Source organism: Salmo trutta, chromosome 17 (assembly GCF_901001165.1).
Source record: "Salmo trutta chromosome 17, fSalTru1.1, whole genome shotgun sequence".
Classification (NCBI taxonomy): Eukaryota; Metazoa; Chordata; class Actinopteri; order Salmoniformes; family Salmonidae; genus Salmo; species Salmo trutta.
This window is the reverse complement of record NC_042973.1, coordinates 46186593-46214192: the sequence shown is the minus strand read 5'-3', so window position 1 is coordinate 46214192 and position 27600 is coordinate 46186593. Positions and strand designations below refer to the sequence as shown.

The window sequence follows — 27600 nt, the reverse complement described above, 5'->3', positions numbered from 1 at the left end:
CATTGAGGTGCGTGCCGTTTCTTCACAATAGACAAGCTTAGGCACATTCTGTTCAGAACAACCCAGGGTCTGAAGCCATGTCATCTTGTAACTGTACATCAAACATAGTTATCATAAAATTGACACTGTATAGGACCTGAGTTTTATGAGATGGAAATGTGAAGCACATCACATCATTGATTCCACAGAATACACTTAAACGCCATGCGGATTTCAACTTCATCTGGAATTGCACTTAGAATGTATTGACATGCAGTGCTAATCTAATAACAAAAATATGTTATGAAAAAGGGGTTATGAAAAGCCATCCTCTGGGACGTCCCCAGGACAAACCGGTAACTAGACAAAACCTCCAGGGGACAATGACACAACATCCCAAGAACGTCTTAAACAGTCTCAGGGATATCCCTGGGACAAACCGGGAACTAGACGAGACACCCAGGGAACCACGGCACAACGTCACAAGAACATTCTAAAAGTGTCTTCGGGGAAGTCCCCGGAACAAACCGGAAACTAGAAAAAAGATCCCCAGAGAACATTACCTTGGGAACATCACACAACATCCTAAGAACGAGTAAAATGAAAGTCCTGAGAGCATCCTAAAAAGGTTTAGACAGGGAACTACCCTGAAAACAATAATGAGTCGTTAGGATGTCCCCGGGACGTCACGAAATGGTGGCCTGAAGTCGTTGTGTCATGGTCATGGTCCCCTGGGGGTTTTGTCTAGTTTCCGGTTTGTTTTGGGAACGTCCCCCAAGGACGTTTTTAGTAGTTTCTTGGGATGTTGTGTCAGGGTCCCCTGAATGTTCTTCGGACATTGTCATGATCCCATGGAAGTTTTTCTCCAGTTCTTGGTGAATCACCTGATGTTTGCATAAATAATCATACATTTTACCCAGGGCATTTACAACCTAGTTACATTACACATCACCCCTTGTTACTATTGCCAAGTCCATCAAGGCCCTGATTGGTGAACCACTGATCCAGTCACAGCTCTTTGTCTTCTGGATATGCTAGGGCCACCAACACCCCCACACAAACAAGCAGTGCTTTTCAACTTACATATTTGACACACTGACATTTAGTGCCTCAAAGTATTCACACCCCTTGACTTTTTCCACATTTTGTTGTGTTACAGCCTGAATTTTAAATGGATTACAGTTAGATATTTTGTAATTGGCCTACACACATACCCATAATGTGAAATTGGAATTATGTTTTTACGAAAATGTTACAAATTAATTAAAAATCCAAAGCTGAAATGTCTTGAGTCAATAAGTATTCAACCCCTTTGTTATGGCAAGCCTAAATAAAAAATCTGTTCAACAAGTCACATAATAAGTTGCATGGACTCACTCTGTGCAATAATAGTGTTTAACATGATTTTTGAATGACTACCTCACCTCTGCAACCCACACATGCAATTACAGTGCATTCAGAAAGTATTCAGACCCCTTGAATTTTTCGACATTTTGTTAATATACAGCCTTATTCTAAAATGGATTAAATTAAAAATGTTCCTCACCAATCTACAGACCATACCCCATAATGACAAAGAGAAAACAGGTTTTTAGAAATTCTAGCAAATTTGTTGCAAATAGAAACCTTATTTAAATAAGTATTCAGACCCTTTTCTATGAAACTCGAAATTGAGCTCAGGTGCATCCTGTTTCCATTGATCATCCTTGAGATGTTTCTACAACTTGATTGGAGTTCCGCCTGTGGTAAGTCTATTGTCATTGGTTACACTAATTGCACTGTGTGTCTACATAACCTGGTTCAAGTATTCATGACATTACCCTTGTGGAAGGCAGAGTGATGCCGAAATATTGGTAAATACCCATTAAATTGTTGGGAGATTATACATGGAGTGTGTGACTTTCTTTATTTTGATAGTTTATTTGCCGTTAGTCAGCACCTCCACACAAACTATTCTCTGGGTGTGTGCCAGCTCATATTTTTTTGTTGTTGTTTTTTAAGTTCAATTGATTGGACATGATTTGGAAAGGCACACACCTGTCTATATAAGGTCCCACAGTTGACAGTGCATGTCAAAGCAAAAACAGCATGAGGTCGAAGGAATTGTCCGTAGAGCTCCGAGCAGGATTGTGTCGAGGCACAGATCTGGGGAAGGGTACCAACACATTTCTGCAGCATTGAAGGTCCCCAAGAGCACAGTGGCCTCCATCATTCTTAAATGGAAGAAGTTTGGAACCATCAACACTCTTCCTAGAGCTGGCCGCCCAGCCAAACTAAGCAATCGGGGGAGAAAGGCCTTGGTCAGGGAGGTGACCAAGAACCCGATGGTCACTCAGAGAGCTCCAGAGTTCCTCTGTGGAGTTGGGAGAACCTTCCAGAAGGACAACCATCTCTGCAGCACTCCACCAATCAGGCCTTTATGGTAGAGTGGCCAGATGGAAACCACTCCTCAGTAAAAGGCACAACAGCCCGCTTGGAGTTTGCCAAAAGGCACCTAAAGACTCTCAGACCATGAGAAACAAGATGCTCTGGTCTGACAAAACCAAGATTGAACTATTTTGCCTGAATGCCAAGTGTCACATCTGGAGGAAACCTGGCACCATCCCTACGGTGAAGCGTGTTGGTGGCAGCATCATGCTGTGGGATGTTTTTCAGTGGTAGGGACTAGGAGACTAGAAAGGATTGAGCGAAAGATGAATGGAGCAAAGAACTATACAGAGAGATCCTAGATTAAAACCTGCTCCAGAGTGCTCAGACTGGGGTGAAAGTTCACCTTCCAACAGGACAACGACCCTAAGCACACAGCCAAGACAACGCAGGAGTGGCTTCGGGACAAGTTTCTGAATGTCCTTGAGTGGCCCAGCCAGATCCCAAACTTGAACCCGATCGAACATCTCTGGAGACCTGAAAATAGCTGTGCAGCGACACTCCCCATCCAATCTGACAGAGCTTGAGAGGATCTGCAGAAAAATTTTTGAGAAACTCCTCAAATACAGGTGTGCCAAGATGGTAGCGTCATACCCAAGAAGACTCAAGGCTGTAATCGCTCCCAAAGGTGCTTCAACAAAGTACTGAGTAAAGGGTCTGAATACGTATGTAAATGTGATATTTCAGTTTTTTATTGTTAATACATTTGCAAAAATTTCTAAACCTGTTTTTTATTTTTTATTTTGGAGTATTGTGTGTAGATTGAGGGAAAAAACTATTTAAGTCATTTTAGAATAAGGCTGTAACGTAACAAAATGTAGAAAAAAAATCAGGGGGTCTGAATACTTTCCGAATGCACTGTAAGGTCCCTCAGTCGAGCAGTGAATTTCAAACACAGACTCAACCACAAAGACCAGCGAAGCCTAAAATATATGTTTGCAACAAGGCACTAAAGTAATAATGCAAAATAATTGGGCAAAGCAATTAACTTTTTGTTCTGAATACAAAGTGTTATGTTTGGGGCAAATCCAATACAACACATTACTAAGTACCACTCTCCATACAGTATGTTCAAGCATAGTGGTGGCTACATCCATGTTATGGATATGCCTGTAATCATTAAGGACTGGGGAATTTAAGGATAAAAAATAAATGGAATGGAGGAAAACCTGGTTCAGTCTGCTTCCACCAGACACTGGGAGATTAATTCACCTTTCTGCAGGACGATAACCTAAAACACAAGGCCACATCTACACTGGAGTTGCTTACCAAGAAGACAGTAAATGTTCCTTAGTGGGCGAGTTACAATTTGACTTAGATTTTCAAGTAAATTTATGACAAGACTGTCAGGCAATAATCAACAACCAATTTGAGCTTGGAAGAATTTTGAAAAGAATAGTGGGCAAACGTTGCACAATCCAGGTGTTGAAAGCTCTTAGAGAGTTTTTGTTGTTGTTGTTGCCTGTTTTGCCTTGTAATTTGGCATTAATACGTGCCACATATCAGTTTGTAAACAATATAAAACATTTAAATATTGAGTTAATAAAGCCGCATACAAACATGGTCTCTTTTTTGTTTTCTTGAGTAAGACAGCTCCAAACTGCAGGTGTTTCAGCCTAGCTCAGTGCTTTCTGTGGTGGTGGGGTGAGCCAGCAGGAAATACAGAGTGTAGGGGTTGGTAATCTTCTCTAGTTGCGCCGTGATTGGCTCAGTGTTCTGTCACTCATGGGGACACTACGTCCCCGCAAAATCTACAGGGAGAGCTTGAAAGTTCAATCCCCCTAGTCATCATAAATCACATCGACAACCTACTGGCAAATACTTTTCAAACCTTGTCATATGAAGAGAAATTATAGATAAAACGTATCGGTGCTCATCGGCCATTGAACATAAACATTACACAACGAGTTGGAAAATGAAATTAAACGAGTGGTTTGGAAGGAATCAGTGGCTAACTGCAAGCATTGCAAAGCAATCCCTATTTTGCTTCCCTTGCCTGCTATTCAGTGGAGAGTGTGTTTGGTCCAAGTCTGGGTCCATGTCTGTGCTTCTACATCTGCGTTACTTGATGTTTGAGGTTTTAGGCTGGGTTTCTGTATAGCACTTTTTGACATCTGCTGATGTAAAAAGGGCTTTATAAATACATTTGATTGATTAAGGGTCTCCTTTCAAAGCTTAAAGGGGTTAAAATTCACAAGCAACACCAGGTACCAGAAAAGGTTGAATACATTGGGATTCCTACAAATCCAGCATGACTTTTGCCATGTTCAAAACAACTGGAAACTCTGAACTGGGAAATCTCAGGATAGAGTTAGTTCAAGACAACTGTGAACTTGGGAAAAAAAACGAGGGAAAATACGTTTTCAATTGTCATCCGACTCGGAATTCCAAGTCGGAAACTCTGGCCTCTTTCTAGAGCTCCGACCTGAAGATCACCGATGTCATGATTCAACCTTGTTTTTTTTCAGAGTTCCCAGTTGTCTTGAAAGCACCATAAATCCAGAGAATGCCAGACTTTGATGACAAGGTTTCATGAATTTGCCCACAAGGACCACCGCACCATCTTCCTGTTCAAGTGAGCACAGCACAAATATGAGTCCAAAAATGTATTGTATTCTGCTGCATAAATGATGTAATATGCCAGGGTGATATATATACTGTAGCTAAGAAAGTAATACTAAGTGTATGTTATGTAGTAAGCTGTTATTAACCCATGTTCCTCACCCTAATAATGTGGTCCCTTTCCCCTCATAACTTAGCTTACTGTTCTGACTTAGTGATGCACATGTAGCCTATAGTCTGTTTTAGAGTAATGTAATTTAATATTGTAAGAACTTTCATTGTCTGCTTATATGCCCCCTTTATTTATCCTACGAATAGTTTGATTAACTGATAACTAAAATAGCAGTGCAGATGGCATTCTTTTGCCATCTGTGCAGAGATGTATTATAGGTAATGAATGTGTAGTGGACTTCTGAAATTGTACAGACTTTGTGAAAGATCAGCATAACCCAAATACAGATGTTATGAGTTCAAGTCCCAGGTGGGGTCATATGGAAAAGACAGTACTAAGTGATCATGCCAAATGTAATCATATTGTCCTTGATTAAAGATTGACACTATTTTAGTTGAACAGCGTACCACTTACCTTAAAACCCACATACCATTTCAGTACCTGACTTATAATGGTTTGGAAAACCTAGGACGATCACGTGACAAAAACCTCCAGGGGACCAGGACAACATCCTAAGAATGTTCTGGGGACCATGACACAACGTCCAAAGAACGTGCCAAAAACCTCCCCGGGACAAACCGGTAACTAGACAAAACCTCTAGGGGACCATGACACAACATCCCAAGAACGTCTTAAAAATGTCTCGGGACAAACCGGGAAATTAAAAAAGGTCTCTAGGGACCATCACGCAATGTCCTAAGGACTAAGAATGTCCTGAAAAGGTCCTGACATGGCCCTCAGTGACGTCCTGGTAACTTACAAGGAACTACACAAAGATCCCCCAGAGAAAACGTTGCTGAATGTCCTCAGGACCTCCTCTGTTTGCTGGGCAAAACTGAGATTTTGAAGGACCTTATTACAGTAACATGCTACCTAGGGAAACAAGAATTAGCATTTTGTGGTAATGATGCGAGTACAAGCTCATGTAATCGTGGCAACCTTGTAGAGTTATTAGATACCTTTGCTGAAAAAGGCAAAAGGTTAGCTAGACACTTGAGACTTCCACTGTGTTTCCAGGTACATCAAACAGAATACAGTATGATTTCATTGAAGCAGTCAGGGATGTGATTCGAAAAGACATTGAAGATGAGATTAATGCAGCCACATTTGTTGCAGTAGATGAGACAACCACTAGACACTACAAAGGCCAGACCTTTATGATTTTGCATTGTGGCTAAAAGCGAAGTCAAGGAGCCGTTTTTGGAATGATGATGATGTGTGCGATGACAAACAAGCTGCGGCCTTGGTGGATTATGGGAGTGTTGGGGAAGTACAACAGCGCCATCCTAGGCCCTCATGTCAACTGAGATTTTCAAACTTAAAAGGAATAAAGACTTCAACGCTGTCACCGAGAGGTTCACCCTGATGTACTTAATTTACAAGTAGGCCTCATTTAGATTTTTTTGGTGGGTTAGGCTACCGTTGAATGAAAGAGAGAATAGTGCTGCTGTCCATTCAGCATCATGGAGTTAACCTGTAGGCTATCATATGAGCGAAAGATTTTCATTTGTAGCTTACTTCCTCATTTTCGACCATTGCCTATACTTTAGTGTCTTTAATATGTGCATTTAATTTCCTAAAGCGGTCTAGCTGTATGGTTTGGATTTACGAACAACATCCCAATGATGCATTCGATTTATGAAGCTTGAATTTCGTTTTGATGAGACACAAGTTTTGAACTGCATTTTTCAGTCATTTCGATTGTTGATATAGAAATTTCATTAGAACCTTATTGATTATATATGTGTGTAATAACACTTCAGTTTTATTATGTGTGTGTGTGTTTACGTGTGCATTGAAAGAATTGTAAATCCATTGTGAAAGGCTATGAAGTTCGCGTTGCAAATTATTCTGATGAAATGTGTCCATATTGGTATTTTAGTGCCACCTATCAGTTAGAACTGTGCATGCCTGCTATGGCTGAGCTGAGCTGAGCAGTGTGTCATTTTGTCAGATGATATGAAATATGCCGCTATCGCTTGTGTATCTTGGCTACATTGTTATTTATATATGGTGGAAATATTTGCCAATTTCAGTTAATAGCTTATGTCACTCTGGTTGTTGGAGCTATCTGCTGTATGGTGAACTTCGTCAGGGTTAATATCTGAGTAAATCTGGCTTTGATGATAACTTCACCGCACATCACTGATGTAGGCCATGTTTCAAGTAATTATCAAATATGAAGTGCATATACAGTTTAAAGTCGGAAGTTTACATACACCTCAGCCAAATATATTTAAACTCCATTTTTCACAATTCCGGTATTTTAATCCTAGTAAAAATTCCCTGTTTTAGGTCAGTTAGGATCACCACTTTATTTTAAGAATGTGAAATGTCAGAATTATTTATTTCAACTTTTATTTCTTTCATCACATTCCCAGTGGGTCAGAAGTTTACATACTCAATTACTATTTGGTAGCATTGCCTTTAAATTGTTTCACTTGGGTCAAACGTTTCGGGTAGCCTTCCACAAGCTTCCCACAATAAGTTGGGTGAATTTTGGCCCATTCCTCCTGACAGAGCTGGTGTAACTGAGTCAGGTTTGTAGGCCTCCTTGCTCGCACACGCTTTTTCAGTTCTGCCCACAAATTTTCTATAGGATTGAGGTCAGGGCTTTGTGATGGCCACTCCAGTACCTTGACTTTGTGGTCCTTAAGCCATTTTGCCACAACTTTGGAAGTATGGTTGGGGTCATTGTCCATTTGGAAGACCCATTTGTGCAAAGCTTTAACTTCCTGGCTGATGTCTTGAGATGTTGCTTCAATATATCCACATAATTTTCTTTTCTCATTAAGCCATCTATTTTGTGAAGCGCACCAGTCTCTCCTGCAGCAAAGCACTACCACAACATGATGTTGCCACACCCGTCCTTCACGGTTGGGATGGTGTTCTTCGGCTTGCAAGCTTCCCCCTTTTTCCTCTAAACATAACGATGGTCATTATGGCCAAACAGTTCTATTTTTGTTTCATCAGACCAGAGGACATTTCTCCAAAAAGTACGGTCTTTGTACCCATGTGCAGTTACAAACCGTAGTCTGGCTTTATGGCGGTTTTGGAGTAGTGGCTTCTTCCTTGTTGAGCAGCCTTTCAGGTTATGTCGATATAGAACTAATTTTACTGTGGATATAGATACTTTTGTACCTGTTTCCTCCAGCATCTTCACAAGGTCCTTTGCTGTTGTTCTGGGAGTGATTTGCACTTTCGCACCAAAGTACGTACATCTCTAGGAGACAGAACGTGTCTCCTTCCTGAGTGGTATGATGGCTGCGTGGTCCCATGGTGTTTATACTTGCATACTATTGTTTGTACAGATGAACGTGGTACCTTCAGGCATTTGGAAATTGCTCCCAAGGATGAACCAGACTTGTGGAGGTCTACAATCATTTTTCTGAGGTCTTGGCTGATTTCATTTGATTTTCCCATGATGTCAAGCAAAGAGGCACTGAGTTTGAAGGTAGGCCTTGAAATACATCCACAGGTACACCTCCAATTGACTCAAAAGAAGTCAATTAGCCAGTCAGAAGCTTCTAAAGCCATGACATCATTTTCTGGAATTTTCCAAGCTGTTTAAAGGCACAGTCAACTTAATGTAAACTTCTGACCCACTGGAATTGTAATACAGTGAATTATAAGCGAAATAATCTGCTTGTAAATAATTGTTGGAAAAATTACTAATAACCGACTTGCCAAAACTATAGTTTGTTAACAAGACATTTGTGGAGTGGTTGAAAAACGAGTTTTAATGACTCCAACCTAAGTGTATGTAAACTTCCGACTTCAACTGTATCAAGTGTTCAATCTATAAATCAGGTAGTTTCAATCAGCCTTTCATGCCACAGTCTCCTTCAAAGCCCAAACAGTTTTAGTTTAATCTTTCCATACATTTAATAACATGGTACTGCACTAGTCTGAAATTCTGATAACACAATACAGAAATATATATCTCAGCGTTCAGTTGTTCACATTACATGGTTGCAATTTTTTATTATATATATATTTTTTTATTATTTTAACAATTGGCCACAGACAGTTTCATACTTTTCTTAATTAAATAATTCCCTATTTCTTCTAAAATAAGGACATAAAAAAAATGTTTTGTCAACTTATTAGATTTTCAATATTGCAGAACTATTTTATTTTTGTAAACATAAAATTTACAATTTTAATGTAGAAAACAAAGACAAATTGCATGGACAAAATTATTGGCACTCTGTAGCTAGTACCTGCACAACCTTTGGCCAAGATAACTGTAGACAAACGCTTCTTTTAACCATAAATGAGCTTTCTGTACCTTTCTACTAGCAATATGGCCCACTTTTCAGAAGCAAACTGCTGTAATTATTCAACATTTGATTGGTGCCGTTTACCAACAGCTCGCCATATTGGACCTCGCCGTAGCTTTTGGATGTAATTCAGATCTGTACTTTTCGCTGGCCACTCCAGAACAGTCCAGCATCTCTTCTTAACCATTCCTGGGTGCTTTTTGATGTGCGTTGGGGGTCGTTGTCCTGCTGGAAGACACAACCTTCAACGGAGAACCAGTTTTTGGACACGGGATTGAACATTGGACCACAACAAACCTGATCATCTGCTGATTTCATGTCATTGTGCACGGTCAAGGTCCCCAGTACCAGCAAAGCAACACCACAGCATTATCAAACCTCCCTTATCTTTCATTGTAGGGAGGGTTCTTTTTTCATTGAACGATTCATTTGGAGGCCAGTAAACCGAACGCTGATCTGTATTGCCAAAGAACTCTAATTCTGTTTCATTGGTCCACAGAGCATTCACCCCCCAGGATTTAGCGTTGTTTAGGTGGGTTTTTGAGAAGTTCAATCAGGCTTACTTGTCTCTTTCAGCAGTGGGGTCTTCCTATGTTTACCAACAACTAAAATCAATTATGGAGGAGGTTCAATAATGATGTGGGGTTGCTTTGTACTGGGTGCCTTGAATGTGTGCAAGACATGAAATCAGCAGATTATCAAGGATGTTTTGGAGTGCAATGTTCAACCCAGTGTCCAGAAACTGTCTTCCACAGTAGGACAACAACCCCAAACATACATAGCAATCACCCTGGAAAGGTTTAAGAAGAAATCTGGACTGTTCTGGAGTGGCCAGTGAAGAGTCCAGATCTGAATCACATCCATAACCTATGGCGAGAGGTGAAAACAGTAGAAGTGTGCAGCAAGCTCATGATGTCTACAAGAAGCATTTCTTGGCAGTTATCTACGACAAAGGCTGTGCAACCAAGGCTGTGCAACCAAGGCTGTGCAACCAAGTACCAGCTCCGAGGTGGCAATAATTGTGTCCATGCCATTGGTCTTTATTTTTGTAAATAAAAATGTTAAACTTATATTTACAAAAATAAAATAGGTTCTGCAATGTTGAATATCAAAAAACAAGGTGTGGAGACCAAACTTTATTTTTAATTTTTCAACGTATTGTAGAAGAAATAGGCAATTATTTAAGAAACGTGCAAGGGTGCCAATATATTTGGCCGCAACTGTATGGGTAATGGGTATCTGATCCATTGACATATTCAGCTTCTTAACAACAAAGAGATATCATAACTATGCCACATCAAAGGATTATGACATTTTCACATGTACTGTATGACAGAGCGAGAGAGAGAGAGAGAGAGTGTAGGTAGGTACAGTATGTATACAGCCATGAGCAGGCCTCTCCTCAGTCCTCCTCCTCTGTTGTGTCCCCGTGCCAGTTCAACAAGGGCTTCCGCTCAGGGGGGAGGGACGGCTCGATCCTCTGCCACCGATTGGGCGGCCAGATGATGTGGGAGGCACGCCCGTGGACCAACCCCAGGGACACCTGCGGAGAGGAACAGCGGGAGGAGAAGACCCTGGTCAAAGAACTATGCTATCGCTCATTCTAAGTGATCATTAGAATAAAGGGGCAGTTCCATGGCGTTAATAACATGGCTGCAGAAGGCTTGATGGCCGAAACTTGTCCATTGTGAATAGTGCTGGCCATCTTTTTCAAGACAAATATAACATGGAAACTGGGGGCCTCTGATATGACAAAAATGTGTAAGGAAAATGATTCAAAAAAAAAGAAAAAAAAAGAAGTGTTATTTTTTAAGATGGAATTGATTTAATTATTATTTTAGCTGTGACGTCACGACATAAGTTAAATAGACTTTAATATGTGGACTGTTAAGCACATTAAAAACAACAAATGTTGGACCGACTGCAAAGGTTTGTTATTGTTTTCCCAGACAATCACGTCTATGTCAATTAAGCGGTTAGCACAAAACACACTGACCAATACCAATTAATGATGCTTATCTTTCAAAAGGCCTGTTATTTACAAATGAGAAACACCATTATTCTGTTCTTCTTGAAGGTAAGGCTGAGTTTGGCTCATGCCTCAGGGCTTTGTCAGTGAGTACGAAATGGCACCCTATTCCTTAAATAGCACACTACGATATAGGGAATCGGGTGCCTTTTCAGACTCAGATAGAGGAGGAGGCCTTTCTGATTGGCTCCCTTGGTAATACATGTCCTGGGGGGTGATGTCAACACAACATAGGCCTCTGGCCATGGATAATTGAAAAAAAACATTTAAACTACTAATACAATACCTTAATTCTGGCATGTCAAGATTGAAATACAATGAAATGAATGGATTCATGTATTCTTCTCTACTTCAATTGAACTACACTAGTTCCTGGCTGATAAATAGATTAAGTAATATTCCCTTAAAAATACATTTGGTCCATGCTTCATTCCCGGGTATTGGCACAGAAAAATAAATCAATCAATTTGGTCAGTATTTCCAAATATATTGTACTACCAGACATAATATACAACAGACAGAGATCCAGTACCATTCCATGAGATACATTCCATTACAGAACCTTCTTTCAATATTCCCCTAATACACTGAACAGAAAAATAAACGCAACATGTAAAGTGTTGGTCACATGTTTCATTAGCTGAAATAAAAAGATGCTATACATTTACCATATGTACAAAAAGCTGATTTCTTTCAGATTTTGTGTACAAATTTGTTTACATCCCCGTTAGTGAGAATTTCTCCTTTGCCAAGATAATCCATCCACCTGACAGGTGTGGCATTTTAAGAAGCTGATTAAATAGCATGATCATTACACAGGTGCACCTTGTGCTGGGAACAAAAAAAGGCGACTCTAAAATGTGCAGTTTTGTCACAACACAATGCCACAGATGTCTCAAGTTTTGAAGGAGCATGCAATTGGCATGCTGACTGTAGGAATGTCCACTAGAGCTGTTGCCAGAGAATATAGTAATTTCTCTGCCATGAGCAGCCTCCGATGTTTTTTTTGAGAATTTGGCAGTACGTCCAACCTGCCTCACAATCGCAGACCACGTGTAACCACGCCAGCCCAGGAACTTCACATCGGCTTCTTCACCTGCGGGATCGTCTGAGACCAGCCACCCGGACAGCTGATGAAACTGTGGGTTTGCACAACCGAAGAAGTTCTGCACAAACCGTCTCAGGGAAGCTCATCTGAGTGCTTGTCGTCCTCCCCAGTTTCTTGACCTGACTGCAGTTCGGCGTCGTAACCGACTTCAGTGGGCAAATGCTCACCTTTGATGGCCACTGGCACACTGGAGAAGTGTGTTCTTCACGGATGGATCCCGGTTTCAACTGTACCGGGCAGATTTCAGACAGCATCTATGGCGTCGTGTGGGCGAATGGTTTGCTGATGTCAACGTTGTGAACAGAGTGCTTCATGGTGGCGGTGTGGTTATGGTATGGGCAGGCATAAGCTACGGAAAACAAACACCATTGCATTTTTTCGATGGCAATTTAAATGCACAGAGATACTGTGGCGAGATCCTGAGGCCCGTTGTCGTGCTATTGATCCGCCGCCATCACCTCACGTTTCAGCATGATAATGCACTGCCCCTTGTCACAGGGATCTGTACACAATTCCTGAAAGCTGAACATGTCCCAGTTCTTCCATGGCCTGTATATTCACCAGGCATTGTCACCCGTTGAGCATGTTTGGGATGCTCTGGATCGACGTGTACGATAGTGTGTTCCAATTCAAATAAAGGTGAAATATATAAATACAAATATTCAGAAACTTCGCACAGCCATTGAAGTGGAATGGGGCAACATTCCAACATTTTTGTTCAGTGTAAATCAAGTCATCTCCCCTTGCAGCAGCACATTGTGAGAGGAGAGCTTTAGAGTTGAGCTCTGGCCTGAGGATCAGAGTGTAATTTCCCCTCACAGCAGCCAGCATAAACACTTCAATTCCACAGAGGAGAGGCGAGGAGACAAGAAGAGACAAAGGTCACGTCCCAAATGGCACCCAGCCAGAGACTGAAGGGGGGGGGGATCTCCCTTCCATCACCCTGCAGGGCTGCCGCTGCGCTGGGTGGAACTGGGTCTGTGACTGAATTATCTAGTAACTGATAGTTGTGGATGAAGACCATCATGATAATAAAATAACTGTCAAAACCATTTAAAAATAGGCCTACCTGCATTCATATTAGGATAACAAAAAAAAAATAAGTTTCCTAATAGCAGGAGTGTTTAATGATTACAAATTGTTTTGGTAACTTAGTCTATGAAACTTCCTACATCGCCTCCTCTCTCCAACTGTCCTTTGATGCTTGAGCAGCTAGTCGCTAGATGCACAGGGGTGTAGAGCGCTATAGGCTATGGCATTTCAGTAAAAACTGGATTTTATACAATGCATGTTTTCATTGCTTGCTAGTAAATAAATCAATTGGTCTTTAAAAAGGTTGGATGTGTCTGACTACTCATGAATGATGTATCAACAGCAGTCGACAAGGTTGTGCTGGCTCTGAGGCCTATAATGCACTAATGTTGTGTCAAATGGACCATTCTCTCGAACCTGGCATGGTATAATTTGATACCGACTGCATACACTAATCAACGCTGATCAGGCCCCGGCAGACACGCTGCCCCCCTATCCCTGCAAAGTAAAACAGTAGCCTGGGCTATACAGTGTCGGCCCGCAATGGACTTTTATGAATGCCCATGCCGTAGCCAACCATTTGTAAAAAAAGACAATTTACCATTATTCTCTGTCATTTGGTTACGTTCATTTCTCTTAATGCATGTATTAATTAGTGTCACATGCCATTCACATTCTCGGAGTGGAAACATTATTTGCAGAGCCTCACAACCTGAGACACTTGTGAGAAACAAGTCTCGGTTTATTTCATACCATCATTTACACGCTCCATGTGAGCAATGGGTCTGGTTTATCTGCCCGTGTTAATGCTGATGGAGCGCACGTGCGCCTGAGCACACACAGAAGCACCTGGCCCGCTTCTCACAAATGTCAAAATGTAGGAAGTCCGTTTATATATATATATATATTATACACACACACACACACACACACACACACACACACACACACACACACACACACACACACACACACACACACACACACACACACACACACACACATATATATATACATACACACACATTTTTAACATTTTATTTAAACATCCATTCAAATTGTAATAGTTCCTCACAGTACTTGAACAATCTTTCCAACACCCTCCCCCCTCGGTAATCAGCATCACTGATAAATAGGCTATGGGCATGTTTCTTTTACTTGTAGTATAAACCATCCCCTTCATACCTTACTTGTCGATTCATTATCTTGTAGCCTACTTTCTTGAAAACATAAGGTTGTTTTAAAACACATTTTATTAAGGAAAGGATAAATATTTGCTCGTGTCTGACACACGCTGGCCGGCTTTGATTGACGGGTGCATTTACAGGGGTGTGCGCGAGTGAGTTTGCAGATTCTTCCTGTAGGCATATGTCCATTCAGAACGTTTCCCTACACTGCGTTCAACGGGAAAAGAAGAGCGTCACAAGGTTGCCGCTTACGTCAATACATCGCAGTCGATGCGAAAAAGGTAAGTGTCACCCAATTGACGCCTACGTCAATTCACTGCATTCAATGGGAAAAGATGTTTCAGAGGGTTGATGCTTATGTCAATACATTGCATTCAATGAGAAAATATGAGCTTCAACCAATTGACACTTACGTCAATCCATTGCATTCAATGGGAAAATGAGGGTCACAGGCTTGATCCTTATGTCAATACATTTCCAGTCAATGGGAAATGATGAGTGTCAACCAATTTCAACTCTTCAAAGTGAAAACTAGGTCCCACAGAGAACAAGGCCTTTTATCCATGGAAAATAATTACCTACAGCCCTCACATAACCATGACGCCCCCTGTGGACTGCAACTGAGCTAGCTAACCGTCCTTCCACACAACCCACCGTGACCTTATGGGGATGCTCTCCTCTGTTGAGGTTCAGCTTACTGTGGATACAGGAAATGGCTTAATTCATCCTCAACATGGTGCTTCATTCTCTTCCTGCAGACCGCGGGACCGTCATGACGCTCCAAATAAAATTTGAAGTCAATCGACGCAAAAGCATTTGAAACCTCCATTGGATACAATGGGTCTTGCAGTTCTAGAAACCAAGAGCCTTGTTAGAATTAATTCAGAAGTAAATATTGGTTCATTTGGGGGGGGGGGGGGGGGGGGGGATTTAAAACTGTATGTGTCTGTGTCTGTCTGCGTGCGTATATCTGCCTGCCTGTCTGTCTGTGTTGCCTGTGTCAATATCCTGTCTTTGGAGGTGGGAAAGAGGAGAGAAATGAGAAGACGGGGAGGGAGGGAATGAAGGAGAGAGAATGGAGGGGGGAGGAGGGAGACAGAAGGGGGAGAGTGAGGGAGGGGTAGAAAGAAATGGATATGGTGAAGGAGGGAAAGAGGGTGATGGAGGGGAGAGAGTCAACAGACAAAGGTGGGTGAGAAGAGGGGGAGAGGAGGGAGAGAGATGACATGGGGACGGAGGGAAGAAGGAGGGAGAGGGTAAATGAGGGAGGAATAAGAAGACGGATGGGAGAGAGCAGAGAGAGGAATAGGAGAGGACGGACGGGAGAGCGAGAGAGAGAGCAGAGCGAGATGGGAGAGAGAAGAGAAAGAGAGGGGAGAGAGAAGAGAAAGAGGGGAGAGAGAGACCCTTCACTAAGCCCGACCCCCTTGGTTACTGTTGCAACCTCTGACAACATTTTCCCAGGAATCCCAATTCCCCATTTTCAATTAACTTGCAAACATTTCAAAAAATATGTTTTCACTTTGTCATTATGGGTTATTGTGTTTATCTATTTAATCCATTTTGAATTCAGGCTGTAAGACAACAAAATGAGGAATAAGTCAAAGGGTATGAATACTTTCTGAAGGCACTGTATCAATCAGCCATTTTGGGATAATGATATAGAAAGACAAAAGCAAAGTGTTTAGGTGCATTAAAAAAAAAATCCGACACACAAAGGACTGGAGACGGATGCCAAGGCTTTCATAAATACACAATATAATCTTCAAATAACATTTCAAGGCTGTGGGAGTGAGGCGAGGGAGCGTAGAAGGCTAAACTAGCTTGTCCACTCGGTCCCTCACACAAGAGAAATGAGTGTTACGGCCTTGAAGACATCAGGGGTATCTGACAAATGGCTCCAGAATACCAACACTTCTCCTTCCTTCCTCAGAAGGCTTAGTTTAGAGACTGGGAGTGAGAAAAGAGCCACTAAACGTTGTCATATAGGAATGGATTTGGTACACAACTCACAAGCTTATTGCTGTTGCTGGGTGGGTGATAATCACTATGCCATCTATTGACTTGATCTGGACGACGAATATGCTTGCTTTTTAGATTTTAGTTTTAAATGTCATTTTAAATGCCGCTGAGAAATCTGTGACCTGGAAAAGAGTAAGACATTGAAGCCCCGCAATACAATAAAGTTACATTTATTTTTGTTGTTTGTATTCCCAAAACCTGTATGCCAAGCAACCGTTGAACACCATTTCAGGCATTCAGCATATTTCAAGCTACAAGACATAATCTGATTTTGGCAAAAAGGTATGACTGTGATATTTGTTTAGGTCTATCCAACCTGACAGCTCACTCAGCGACTTCATCTCACGCAGCACTTTATACAGCACCTGGCTCTCCAGGGAGCCCAAAGAGCCTATGGGGTTTTAGACAAGTATAAATAACAAAGCGAAAGAGAGAGAGCAAGAGAAAGAGAGAAGGGGGGGTTGGAGAGAGAGAAAAAAAGAGAGAGAGGGGAGAGAGAGAAAGAGAGAAAGGGGGAGTTGGAGAGGGAGAAGAAAGAGGGACAGAAGAGATAGCGAAAGAGAGGGATAGAAGAGAGAGAAAGAAAGAAAGCGAGGGAGTGGCAGGTAAGTACTGAGAGGCATGTTAATTCACTTCCTGGTGAGAAATACACTTATATTTAGCAGCAAAATAAGGTTCAGCGCACCCATTTAAAATTAAGTCAACACAACAGAAAATTGGAACATTTCTTCCTCTTTGGTTGTTCCGCGTATATTTTAGTAACAAAGAAGCTTTCACGTCTGTGGAACACACTTTTTGTGAAATGTAAATCAAGACAGGATTTACATTTCACAAAAAATATATATTTTTATGCCTTCAGAAAGTATTCACACCCCTTCACTTTTTCCACATTTTGTTGTGTTACAGCCTGAAGTTAAAATGTATTCAATTGAGATTGTTTTGTCACAAGCCTACACACAATACCCTATAACGGCGCCGGAGGGGATGGCTGCCGTTTTACGGGCCCCTAACCAACTGTTCTATTTTGTAAATTGTTTTTCACATTGTTTAACTTATTTTGTACATAAAGTTGCTGCTACCGTCTCTTATGACCAAAAAGAGCTTCTGGACATCAGAATAAATCCCTGTCATTCGCATGAAGAAAAGGCAGAGATACAGAGGGGAAAAGGTCAGGATTCGGAGATGAGTGAGTAAATCGCCACTACCATCCATTCTATTGGCAATCACTGGAAAACAAACTCGATCTACGGTTGAGACTATCCTACCAACAGGACATTAAAAACGGTATGGATAATATACAGCTGGCTGTGTTTTCCGTGCATCGGCAGGACAGAGTAGCTATGTCTGGTAAAACGAGGGGCGGGGGGGTGTGTATTTGTCAATGCCTGCTGGTGCGCGATGTCTAATATTAAAGTAGTCTCGAGGTATTGCTCGCCTGAGGTAGAGTACCTCATGATAAGCTGTAGACCACATTATCTACCAAGAGTTCTCATCTGTATTATTTGTAGCTGTCTATTTACCACTACAAACCGATGCTGGCACTAAGACCGCACTCAACGAGCTGTATAAAGCCCTAAGCAAACAAGAAAATGCTAATCCAGAAGCGGCGCTCCTAGTGGCAGGGGTCTTTAATGCAGGCAAACTTAAATCCGGTTTACCTCATTTCTACCAGCATGTCACATGTGCAACCAGAGGGTAGAAAACTGTAGACCACCTTGACTCCACAAGCAGACATGCTATGCCGATACCGATTAATCAGCCGTTTCATTCATATATATATTTCATATATATATTTCATATATATATATATATATATATATATATATATATATATATATATATATATATGAAATATATATATATATATATGAAATATATATATATATACACACACACATTATTTTATATATATATAAAATAATGACAATTACTACAATACTGAATGAACAATGAGCACTTTTATTTTAACTTAATATAATACATAAATAAAATCTATTTAGTCTCAAACAAATTATGAAACACATTCAATTTGGTTTAAATAATGCAAAAACACAGTGTTGGAGAAGAAAGTAAAAGTGCAATATGTGCCATGTAAAAAAGCTAATGTTTAAGTGCCTTGCTCAGAACATGAGAACATATGAAAGCTGGTGGTTCCTTTTAACATGAGTCTTCAATATTCCCAGTTAAGAAGTTTTAGGTTGTAATTACAAGACTATTTCTCTCTATACCATTTGTATTTGATATACCTATAATTATTGGATGTTCTTATAGGCACTTTAGTATTGCCAGCCTAATCTCGGGAGTTGATAGGCTTGAAGTCATAAACAGCGCTGTGCTTCAAGCATTGCTAAGAGCTGCTGGCAAACGCAGGAAAGTGCTGTTTGAATGAATGCTTACGAGACTGCTGGTGCCTACCACCGCTCAGTCAGACTGCTCTATCAAATATCAAATCATAGACTTGATTATAATAAACACACAGAAATACGAGCCTTAGGTCATTAATATTGTCAAATATGGAAACTATAATTTCAAAAAAACTTTTATTCTTTCAGTGAAATACAGAACCGTTCCGTATTTTATCTAACGGGTGGCATCCCTAAGTCTAAATATTGCTGTTACATTGCACAACCTTCAATGTTATGTCATAATTATGTAAAATTCTGGCAAATTAATTACGGTCTTTGTTAAGAAGAAATGGTCTTCACACAGTTCGCAACGAGCCAGGTGGGCCAAACTGCTGCATATACTCTGACTTGCACTGAACGCAAGAGAAGCAACACAATTTCCCTAGTTAATATTGCCTACTAACATGAATTTCTTTTAACTAAATATGCAGGTTTAAAAAATATATACTTGTGTATTGATTTTAAGCAAGAAATTGATGTTTATGGTTAGGTTCATTGGTGCAACGATTGTGCTTTTTTCGCGAATGCGCTTGTTAAATCATCCCCCGTTTGAGGAAGTAGGCTGTGATTCGATGATAAATTAACAGGCACCGCATTGATTATTTGCAACGCAGGACAAGCTAGTTAAACTAGTAATATCATCAACCATGTGTAGTTAACTACTGATTATGTTAAGATTGATTGTTTTTTATAAGATAAGTTCAATGCTAGCTAGCAACTTACCTTGGGTCCTTGTTGCACTCGCGTAACAGGTGGTCACAGCCTGCCACGTAGTCTCCTCGTGGTTTGCAATGTAATCGGCCATAATCGGCGTCCAAAAATGCCGATTACCATTTGTTATGAAAACTTAAAATCGGACCTAACCGGTCAACCTCTATAGTATATAGTATGTAGCATATACTGGGGCGGCAGGTAGCCTAGTGGTTAGAGCTTTGGGCCAGTAACCGAAAGGTTGCTAGATTGAAACTTCGAGCTGATAAGATAAAAATCAGTCGTTCTACACCTGAACAAGGCAGTTATAACCCGCTGTTCCTAGGCTGTCATCGTCAATAAGAATTTGTTATTAACTGACTTGCCTAGTTAAATAAAGGTTAAATAAAAGAAGAAAAAATAAAATAAAATGCAGTATGGGTATTCGAACACAGCTATAGTATTTTGTGTAGATCGTTGACAAAAAATGACAATTAAATCCCACCTTGTAACACAAGAAACTGTGGAAAAAGTCAAGGGGTGTGAATACTTTCTGAAGGCACTGTACATTATTTACATTTACATTTTACATTTTAGTCATTTAGCAGACGCTCTTATCCTATTATAAAATGGACCGTTCGTTAAGCCCAGACGCCTTTGGTTACTGTTTCAATCTCGGACAACATTTTTTATTTTTTTTACCGTTTTCTCCCCAATTTCATGGTATCCAATTGGTAGTTACAGTCTTGTCTCATCGCTGCAACTCCAGTACAGACTTGGGAGAGGCAAAGGTAGAGAGCCGTGCGTCATCCAAAACACAAGCCAACCAAGCCGCACTGCTTCTTGACACAAAGCCAGCCGCACCAATGTGTCGGAGGAAACACCGTGCACCTGGCGACCGTGTCAGCGTGCACTGTGCCCGGCCCGCCACAGGAGTCGCTAGTGCGCGATGGGACAAGGACATCCCTGGCGGCCAAACCCTCCCCTAACCCGGACGACACTGGGCCAATTGTGCGCTGCCTCATGGGTCTCCCGGTCGCGGCCGGCTGCGATCGAACATTGAATCTCTAGTGGCACAGCTAGCACTGAGATGCAGTGCCTTAGACCACTGCGCCACTCGGTTGTCCCAAGCCCGGATAAAGGAGGGTTGGAATTGTGACATAAAAAAAAACAAGAATCGACAGAAGAAAGTTTATTTGTAGTTCTAAACATATTTAGGGTGTTTTTTTACTCACTTTTTGTCTCTCCCACTACGTTATTCCTCTCTCCTACAGCGTCCATCACAATTACATGCACATGGCCAATTATACAAATTAGGCGATGACGTCATTTAGCAACTTCTAGCGACTTTTAGGACAGCCAATAGCTACTTTCCTTACTGAGGAGTTGGCAACACTGCATGCGATGTGCACGCACAGTTACAAGCCTGCTAGAGTTAGCGGCAGGCGAATGAGCAATATCCACCGTCGTAATATGGATGAAGCCTGAGCTGGAATGTGAAGCTAACTGAAGCTAGCTAATTTCAGAAAAGCCTGGGCACATCTGGCTATATACCCCTCTGGTGCACTGTTAAATTATTTAGCCATTTAAACAATTTGGTTTTAGATAAAAACAATTTTTTTACAATGCCCTCAATGGCTTTCATGCGTTTAAAACATGCCACACATGCCTGCACTGGGAAACAACACAAATGACAATGTCAGTATGACCAATGCATTTTTATTGAGGTGGTGAGATGACCTAATAAGCATGCAGGCATAAGCTAATAGTGGTCATAGTGCATACATACAGTACCGCACTGTATAGGCCTACATAAGAAGTAACCATATAACCATTACAGAGGGCTTGTAGATCCAACGGGAAATAAGGTATAATAAGACAATTGGTTGAGGAAACGGTTTCCTTAAATGAAACTGTTCCCTTATAGTATTCTGTTCATGGCCGATAAACTGCTTACAGTAATGTCATCCACAAAATCATCCCCAAACCACCCAAACTCCTCTATCCAAATAATTCAAAGTTCAGATCCAGCAACAGACAGAGAGAGTACTGACTGACATGGAACCATCCAAAAGCAACATCAGAAAATAAATCCCTCCGCAAACCAGCAGCTGACCCAGTTAAATGTCAAGTACAAAGTTGTTTCTTTATAGGATTGGAATGCTACAGATAGATAATTCCCTGGCCTCTACTCAGCTCTGCTGCTTCCTTCCTCCATCCAATGACAGCTCCCTGAAATACTTGGTCAAAACCCAGAAAAGCACAGAGCGCCTCGCTGCCCGATCCCTCACTCCTCGTCACTACTTTCAGACCCTAATCAAGACACATTTGTTATTGCCCGACAAGGATGAGGACATGTATGGAAAATACAACAATGAAATACGCTAAGCCTTCTTTCTCCACAGGCAGGAGAGGCTGCCGGGCTCACATGCCCAATGAGGCCTGCCAAAGATGAATAGCACTGACTGTACCTACCTGCCATAATGGAGAAACTGTTCAGAGTTTCTTTCCTCTAAGGGAACAACTTTGTCTTAATAAGCAGCACAAAAATGACAAATTTAGAACCCAGGTTTGTTCTCCAATGCATGGCTATTCAATTATTTTCCTTTTAAGGACTCCCAGGGTCTATTTAGGCCCCATTGTTGGAGTTCAAATGTGGAGATGCTGGATGTGACTCAGACAAGCTGTGCTTTGCTTTGCTTTTCAATGGCATGGGCCAAAGCCTTATACTTAGATACAAATACAAGGCTTTTATATCCAAGTATAAGGCTCTGGCATATGCCATTCTCATTGAGTACTAAAGGACTGAGCAGAAAAGTGGCTTACCGGTCCAAAGCTGTTGCTGTCCAGACTGTGGCCGTGATGGTCCCCCTCGATCCAAAAGTGGCCATCGGGGACCCTGAGATAGCGGTTCTTATAGCCAAGTGTCCTGCAGAGAGAAATGGAGGGCGGGAGGTTTGGATCATGGATAAAACGCATTAGCCAGGTTAATACAACCCACATTTACTACAGAACCTAGCTACGAAAGAAAGGCAGTCTTTAACATTGTTTGAGCTATGGGATCAATTGAAAACAACAATAAACACATTGAAATTAGACAAGACAAAAGGCAAAGCTTCAATTGAGAATAAAGTTCATCTATCTACATCTGCATTAAGGAAATTGACATTTTCGTTTCATTATGGTGCATCACCTTTTTACTAAATCATCCATCTGCCAGTCATCCTCCCTTTAGATTAGACTATTTTGTAGACAAGAATCTAATCTAATCAGATGAGGACAAACATCCATTGTGTGTAATGACTAACGAGATATGGACAGGACAGCACACTCCCTTAGGTCTAGTCTCTGGTTGAGTCCCTTAATGCCACACTATCCCCTATATAGAGCCCTATGGGCCCTGGTCAAAAGTAGTACACTATATTAGGGAATAGGGTCCATTTGGCACGTAACCTCTGTCTGATCAGATACCCTCCAGACTAGTTTAGCTTCAATCAACTATTTTGCGGAGTGAGGACAGGGTGGTTACACACCATCAATCACATGTGGACTTAGCTGTGACTCAGGCGTGATGCATGGTTCATCTCAGGAACATTGTAAATTACGGGAGAAATGACTTTTTAAATGACAATTCTTCTCCTATTCCTTTCCAGGGCAATGTTACAGGAGCCTAAATGACTACTCTTTAGACCTTGGACAAAAATATTGATTTTGCTGCTGGGGGGAAAAAAAAGTTTTTATTGCCACATACACCGGATAGGTGGTGAAATATGTTGTTTTACAGGGTCAGCAGCCATAGTAGTATAGCGCCACTGGAGAAAATTAAGGTTAAGTGGCCTTGCTCAAGAACACATCAACACATTTTTCACCTGTCTGCTCGGGTATTCGAACCTGCGACCTTTCGGATACTGGCCCAACGCTCTAACCGCTAGGCTACCTTTTGCCCTGTCTGTTCTCCAGCAAACTGAAGTTCAGTGACTTTTAAATGTCAGGGGTCAGGCGTCTACATACAGCATCTGAACACAAACAATGAGAACAAAATACTGGCTACTTCAAAATCTAGTGATTATATCCTTTAGAATACAAATAGTCCCCATCTTATTTGTACAGTAGAATAGTTTGCAGTAAAACTTTATAATAACTTTAACGAGACATTTGTTATCTATTTCTAAGCAGTGTTCACATGCATGTATTAATAAATGATTATTCAATGGGGCTTACACTACGTACTTATTAATAGTTTATCAAATAGTTTATTAATGAACATTATTATAAAGTGTTACCTAATCAACTACCCCGGCTATGCTCAGGAAAAAGAACAGTCTTGAGTTCTGTGGGAAGACAAAAACAGGTTGCAGCATCCCAACTGGAACCCTATTCCCTACATAGTGCACTACTTTGACCAGAGCTGGTTAGGTCTGGGTCAAAGGTAGTGCACTAAATAGGGTGCCATTTGGGACACACAGCAAAGCGAAAATACAGAGTTCAAAGGGAATAGACAGACCCCTGTATTAATGCTGTTTGTATGCGACTCACTGCCTGGCAGTGTCTAGCAGCTACAAAGGGTTTAGGGTGCGTTCAGGAGTTTGGGCAGATTCTCAGCATTGAGTTGTGTTAGAAATGTATGCACTCTCTACCTCTCAGTATAGTAGGTTTAAACAATTGCTGCCTGGTACAGTGGAGGTTTGATGGAGGTTATTTAACCTTTATTTAACTAGGCAAGTCAGTTAAGAACAAATTCTTATTTACAATGACGGCCTATCCCGGCCAAACCCTCCCCTAACCCGGACGACGCTGGGCCAATTGTGCGCCGCCCTATGGGACTCCCAATCCCGGCCTGTATAGCCCGGGATCAAACCGGGTCTGTAGTGACGCCTCTAGCACTGCGATGCAGTGCCTTAGACCGCTGCGCCACTCGGGAGCCCTATAGGGCACAGATACACATGATAATGGACATATGAAACACGATAATGACGACGATGATGTGTAAAAGCCCGAGGTGAATTGGACAGGTCAAGTCAAAGGCTCAGTTTCAATATCTAGACTAGGAAGAATACCACTGCGAATGAATCAAATGTGTTGGACATGCATCCTAAGCGGTATGCTATCATGGACATGGGAACCCACAGCCATAGTCTTGTCCACCAGCCATGTCTGACAGTCTGCCTGGCACACCGCACTGGGTTGTTCCGTACCTCTACGAACACCAGAATCTCCATCTTGAGGTAGCTCTTCCTCATACACCTCACATGAATATACTCCGCACTTCCCTCAATGTGTTCATTCCAGTCATCAGCTTTACACAGCGTAGCAACAATTTTTCCCTGACAATACAGTGGCGTAACACTTGGGTTTTCTTTTTTTTTAAAGCTGCGATTCGATTGAAACGCGATTTATGTCCCGTAAGCCATCATTGTTTGGAGATGAATCTCCAAAATGGCCCTCTATATCTCTGAGAGGCTCAGTTCAGAGGGATACACATAGCAAAAACACACACACACACACACACACACACACACACACACACACACACACACACACACACACACACACACACACACACACACACACACACACACACACACACACACACCACTCAGAGGGCTGTAATTGGCTGAGAGGCCTCTTCCTCTGTCAGGCAGAGCAGACAGTCTCTGTGCGTAGCAAGATTAAAACCATAGCTGTGATTTATAGCATGGCGGACCCGCAGGCTAACACACGCACACACACACGCACACGCACACCAGCCATCATCAAACCCCCATGTTAATTATTCATCTATCTCCTCCCAGGCAATACAAGTGACTCGTAATTTGTTCAGCGGCACCCGTCACAAATAGTTGATTTACATGACGACATTGTGGTATGAGTAGGTGGCAGCCGAAGATTTGAAGCTGGTAGATAAGAAATAGAGGTTTAAGACGGAGCTTCAAATTCCTGAGTAAACAATCAGTTGTCTTGTAGCAGTAGACTAACTCATAGAAAGTCTCTGAATAGGCCTTTAAGACACCCTTTATTTTACATTATTTTATTACCTTTTGTTTCGTTTTTACTGTATAATGTGTCGTGGGTTTTAAGTTTGATTTGATAAAGCTATCGGGGGGGGGGGGGCGAATTCTGTACGTACTTGATGAAGTCTCCCTCAAGGGCTATGACCCGCTTGATGATCTTCTGCTGGGGGTTCTTGGGAGACCTGAAACAACAAAGATATATGATATCAATTAAGATATATGATAAAGAGATATATTTATCCATCAGCTCGTAGCACCAATAAACCCTGTGCTGTAGCGACCCTGTTCACAACACTAGATTGAACTGGAATCAGTGTTCCTCACCAGCAGACAGAGAAACGGACTATACTGCAGGGACTATTGGCTGGGTTCAAGTACCAGGATGTCATTCCTCCTCCTCATCACTGACTGCCCTCCCTCCCTCCCTCCCAACATGTGGACCTCGCACACCACCGGGGAACACAAACATAGCAGCACCATGGTAGAGAGAGCTCATTCACTTTATGTTTCTAATAAATCCTTAATAACCCGTAATACCGCAATGCTCAGTTAATGAATTCTACAACCATTATTGCCATGCCGATGACCTTCTCCAAGCCACAAAATACTTCTAAGTAGCCAACAGAGGACACGATTCATTTGATATCAACAACGACAGTCCTTTTGAGGCCATACAAAGCAATGGCATTCGGATTCTGGGCACAAAATCAGTCTAACAAATGGGTAATATAGAAAAGATTTGTGGTTTTTTTACTCTCTCGCTTGGGCGTGATGTTCAAGGCCATGATCAACAGTATCACAATGATCAAAAATCTTCTATTCCATCCACAGGTTTTATAGATAAATGTGAGGCAACCAGGGAGCCAGAGATACAATGGTGTTCAGTTCAGAGTGTCTGGCCAAATGAGGGACATCTACACAAAGGCATTGAATAATGACCCACAGAAACTGCAGTTTGTTAAACGTTGCCTTCAAATGCCCAGAGAATCAAACAGAAATGCCAGTCTTAATAAGAAGCCACATACATTCTCCATCCCTCCCTGCACTCCCTCTCCCTCAGTCTCCCTTTAACACACACACTGATAGATAGAGGCCCACACACACACACACACAATACACACACATTTGCTCTCTCTCTTCCTCCCTCCTTCCTCCTCCACATCCCCCCCTCCCTCTTTGCCTCAGGGATACAGGGGATCATGACTGATTGGCAGCCCGCTCAGCCAATCAGAATTACCAGCAGCTCAGAGAACAGAGCCCGCAAGCTAAACAGGGGTTAGCCTGTCTCTAGAGAGGCTGTGTGTGTGTGTGTATTAGGGCTGTGACGGTCATGGATTTTTGGATGACGGTAATTGGCCAGCCAAATGACCACGGACAACGTAATAACCGTTCGAATAGCAACACAAAAAAGAGTTATATATATAACATCTGTTTTAAGCACATTTTCTCCTCTCCTGACTGCATGTGCTGCCATAGAAATAGAATGAATAGAACGGGTATCCCTATTCAAGACAATGATAATATAATGTGTGGACTGGCAGCCACTGCGAGGATCAAAGCAGGGAGTGTATCGATCAATATGTGCTGTGATTTGTTGATTCAACTCAACGGACATTACAAAGAAATACATTCCATTGCATGAGCCACATCAGTTAACATCAATTGAACAAACATTCTACATTACCATGACAAT

At 41.6% G+C, this 27600-nt stretch overlaps 1 protein-coding gene across 4 annotated transcripts in view; it reads right to left on the bottom strand.

Moving 5' to 3' along the window:
* Positions 1–27600, bottom strand: part of immp2l (inner mitochondrial membrane peptidase subunit 2) — a 162195-nt gene that overhangs the window by 14494 nt on the left and 120101 nt on the right. For 2 of the 4 annotated variants that reach the window (XM_029697041.1, XM_029697042.1), the window contains exons 4-6: positions 26024–26089; positions 22723–22825; positions 8984–10966 (exon numbers count right to left, since the gene is read on the bottom strand). In XM_029697041.1, the coding sequence (XP_029552901.1) occupies positions 10826–10966; positions 22723–22825; positions 26024–26089 (310 nt within the window). In that variant the 3' untranslated portion in view covers positions 8984–10825. Of the gene's footprint in view, positions 1–8983; positions 10967–22720; positions 22826–24179; positions 24228–26023; positions 26090–27600 lie in introns of those variants that run through there. The other 2 variants (XM_029697044.1, XM_029697043.1) reach the window with 2 other exon arrangements.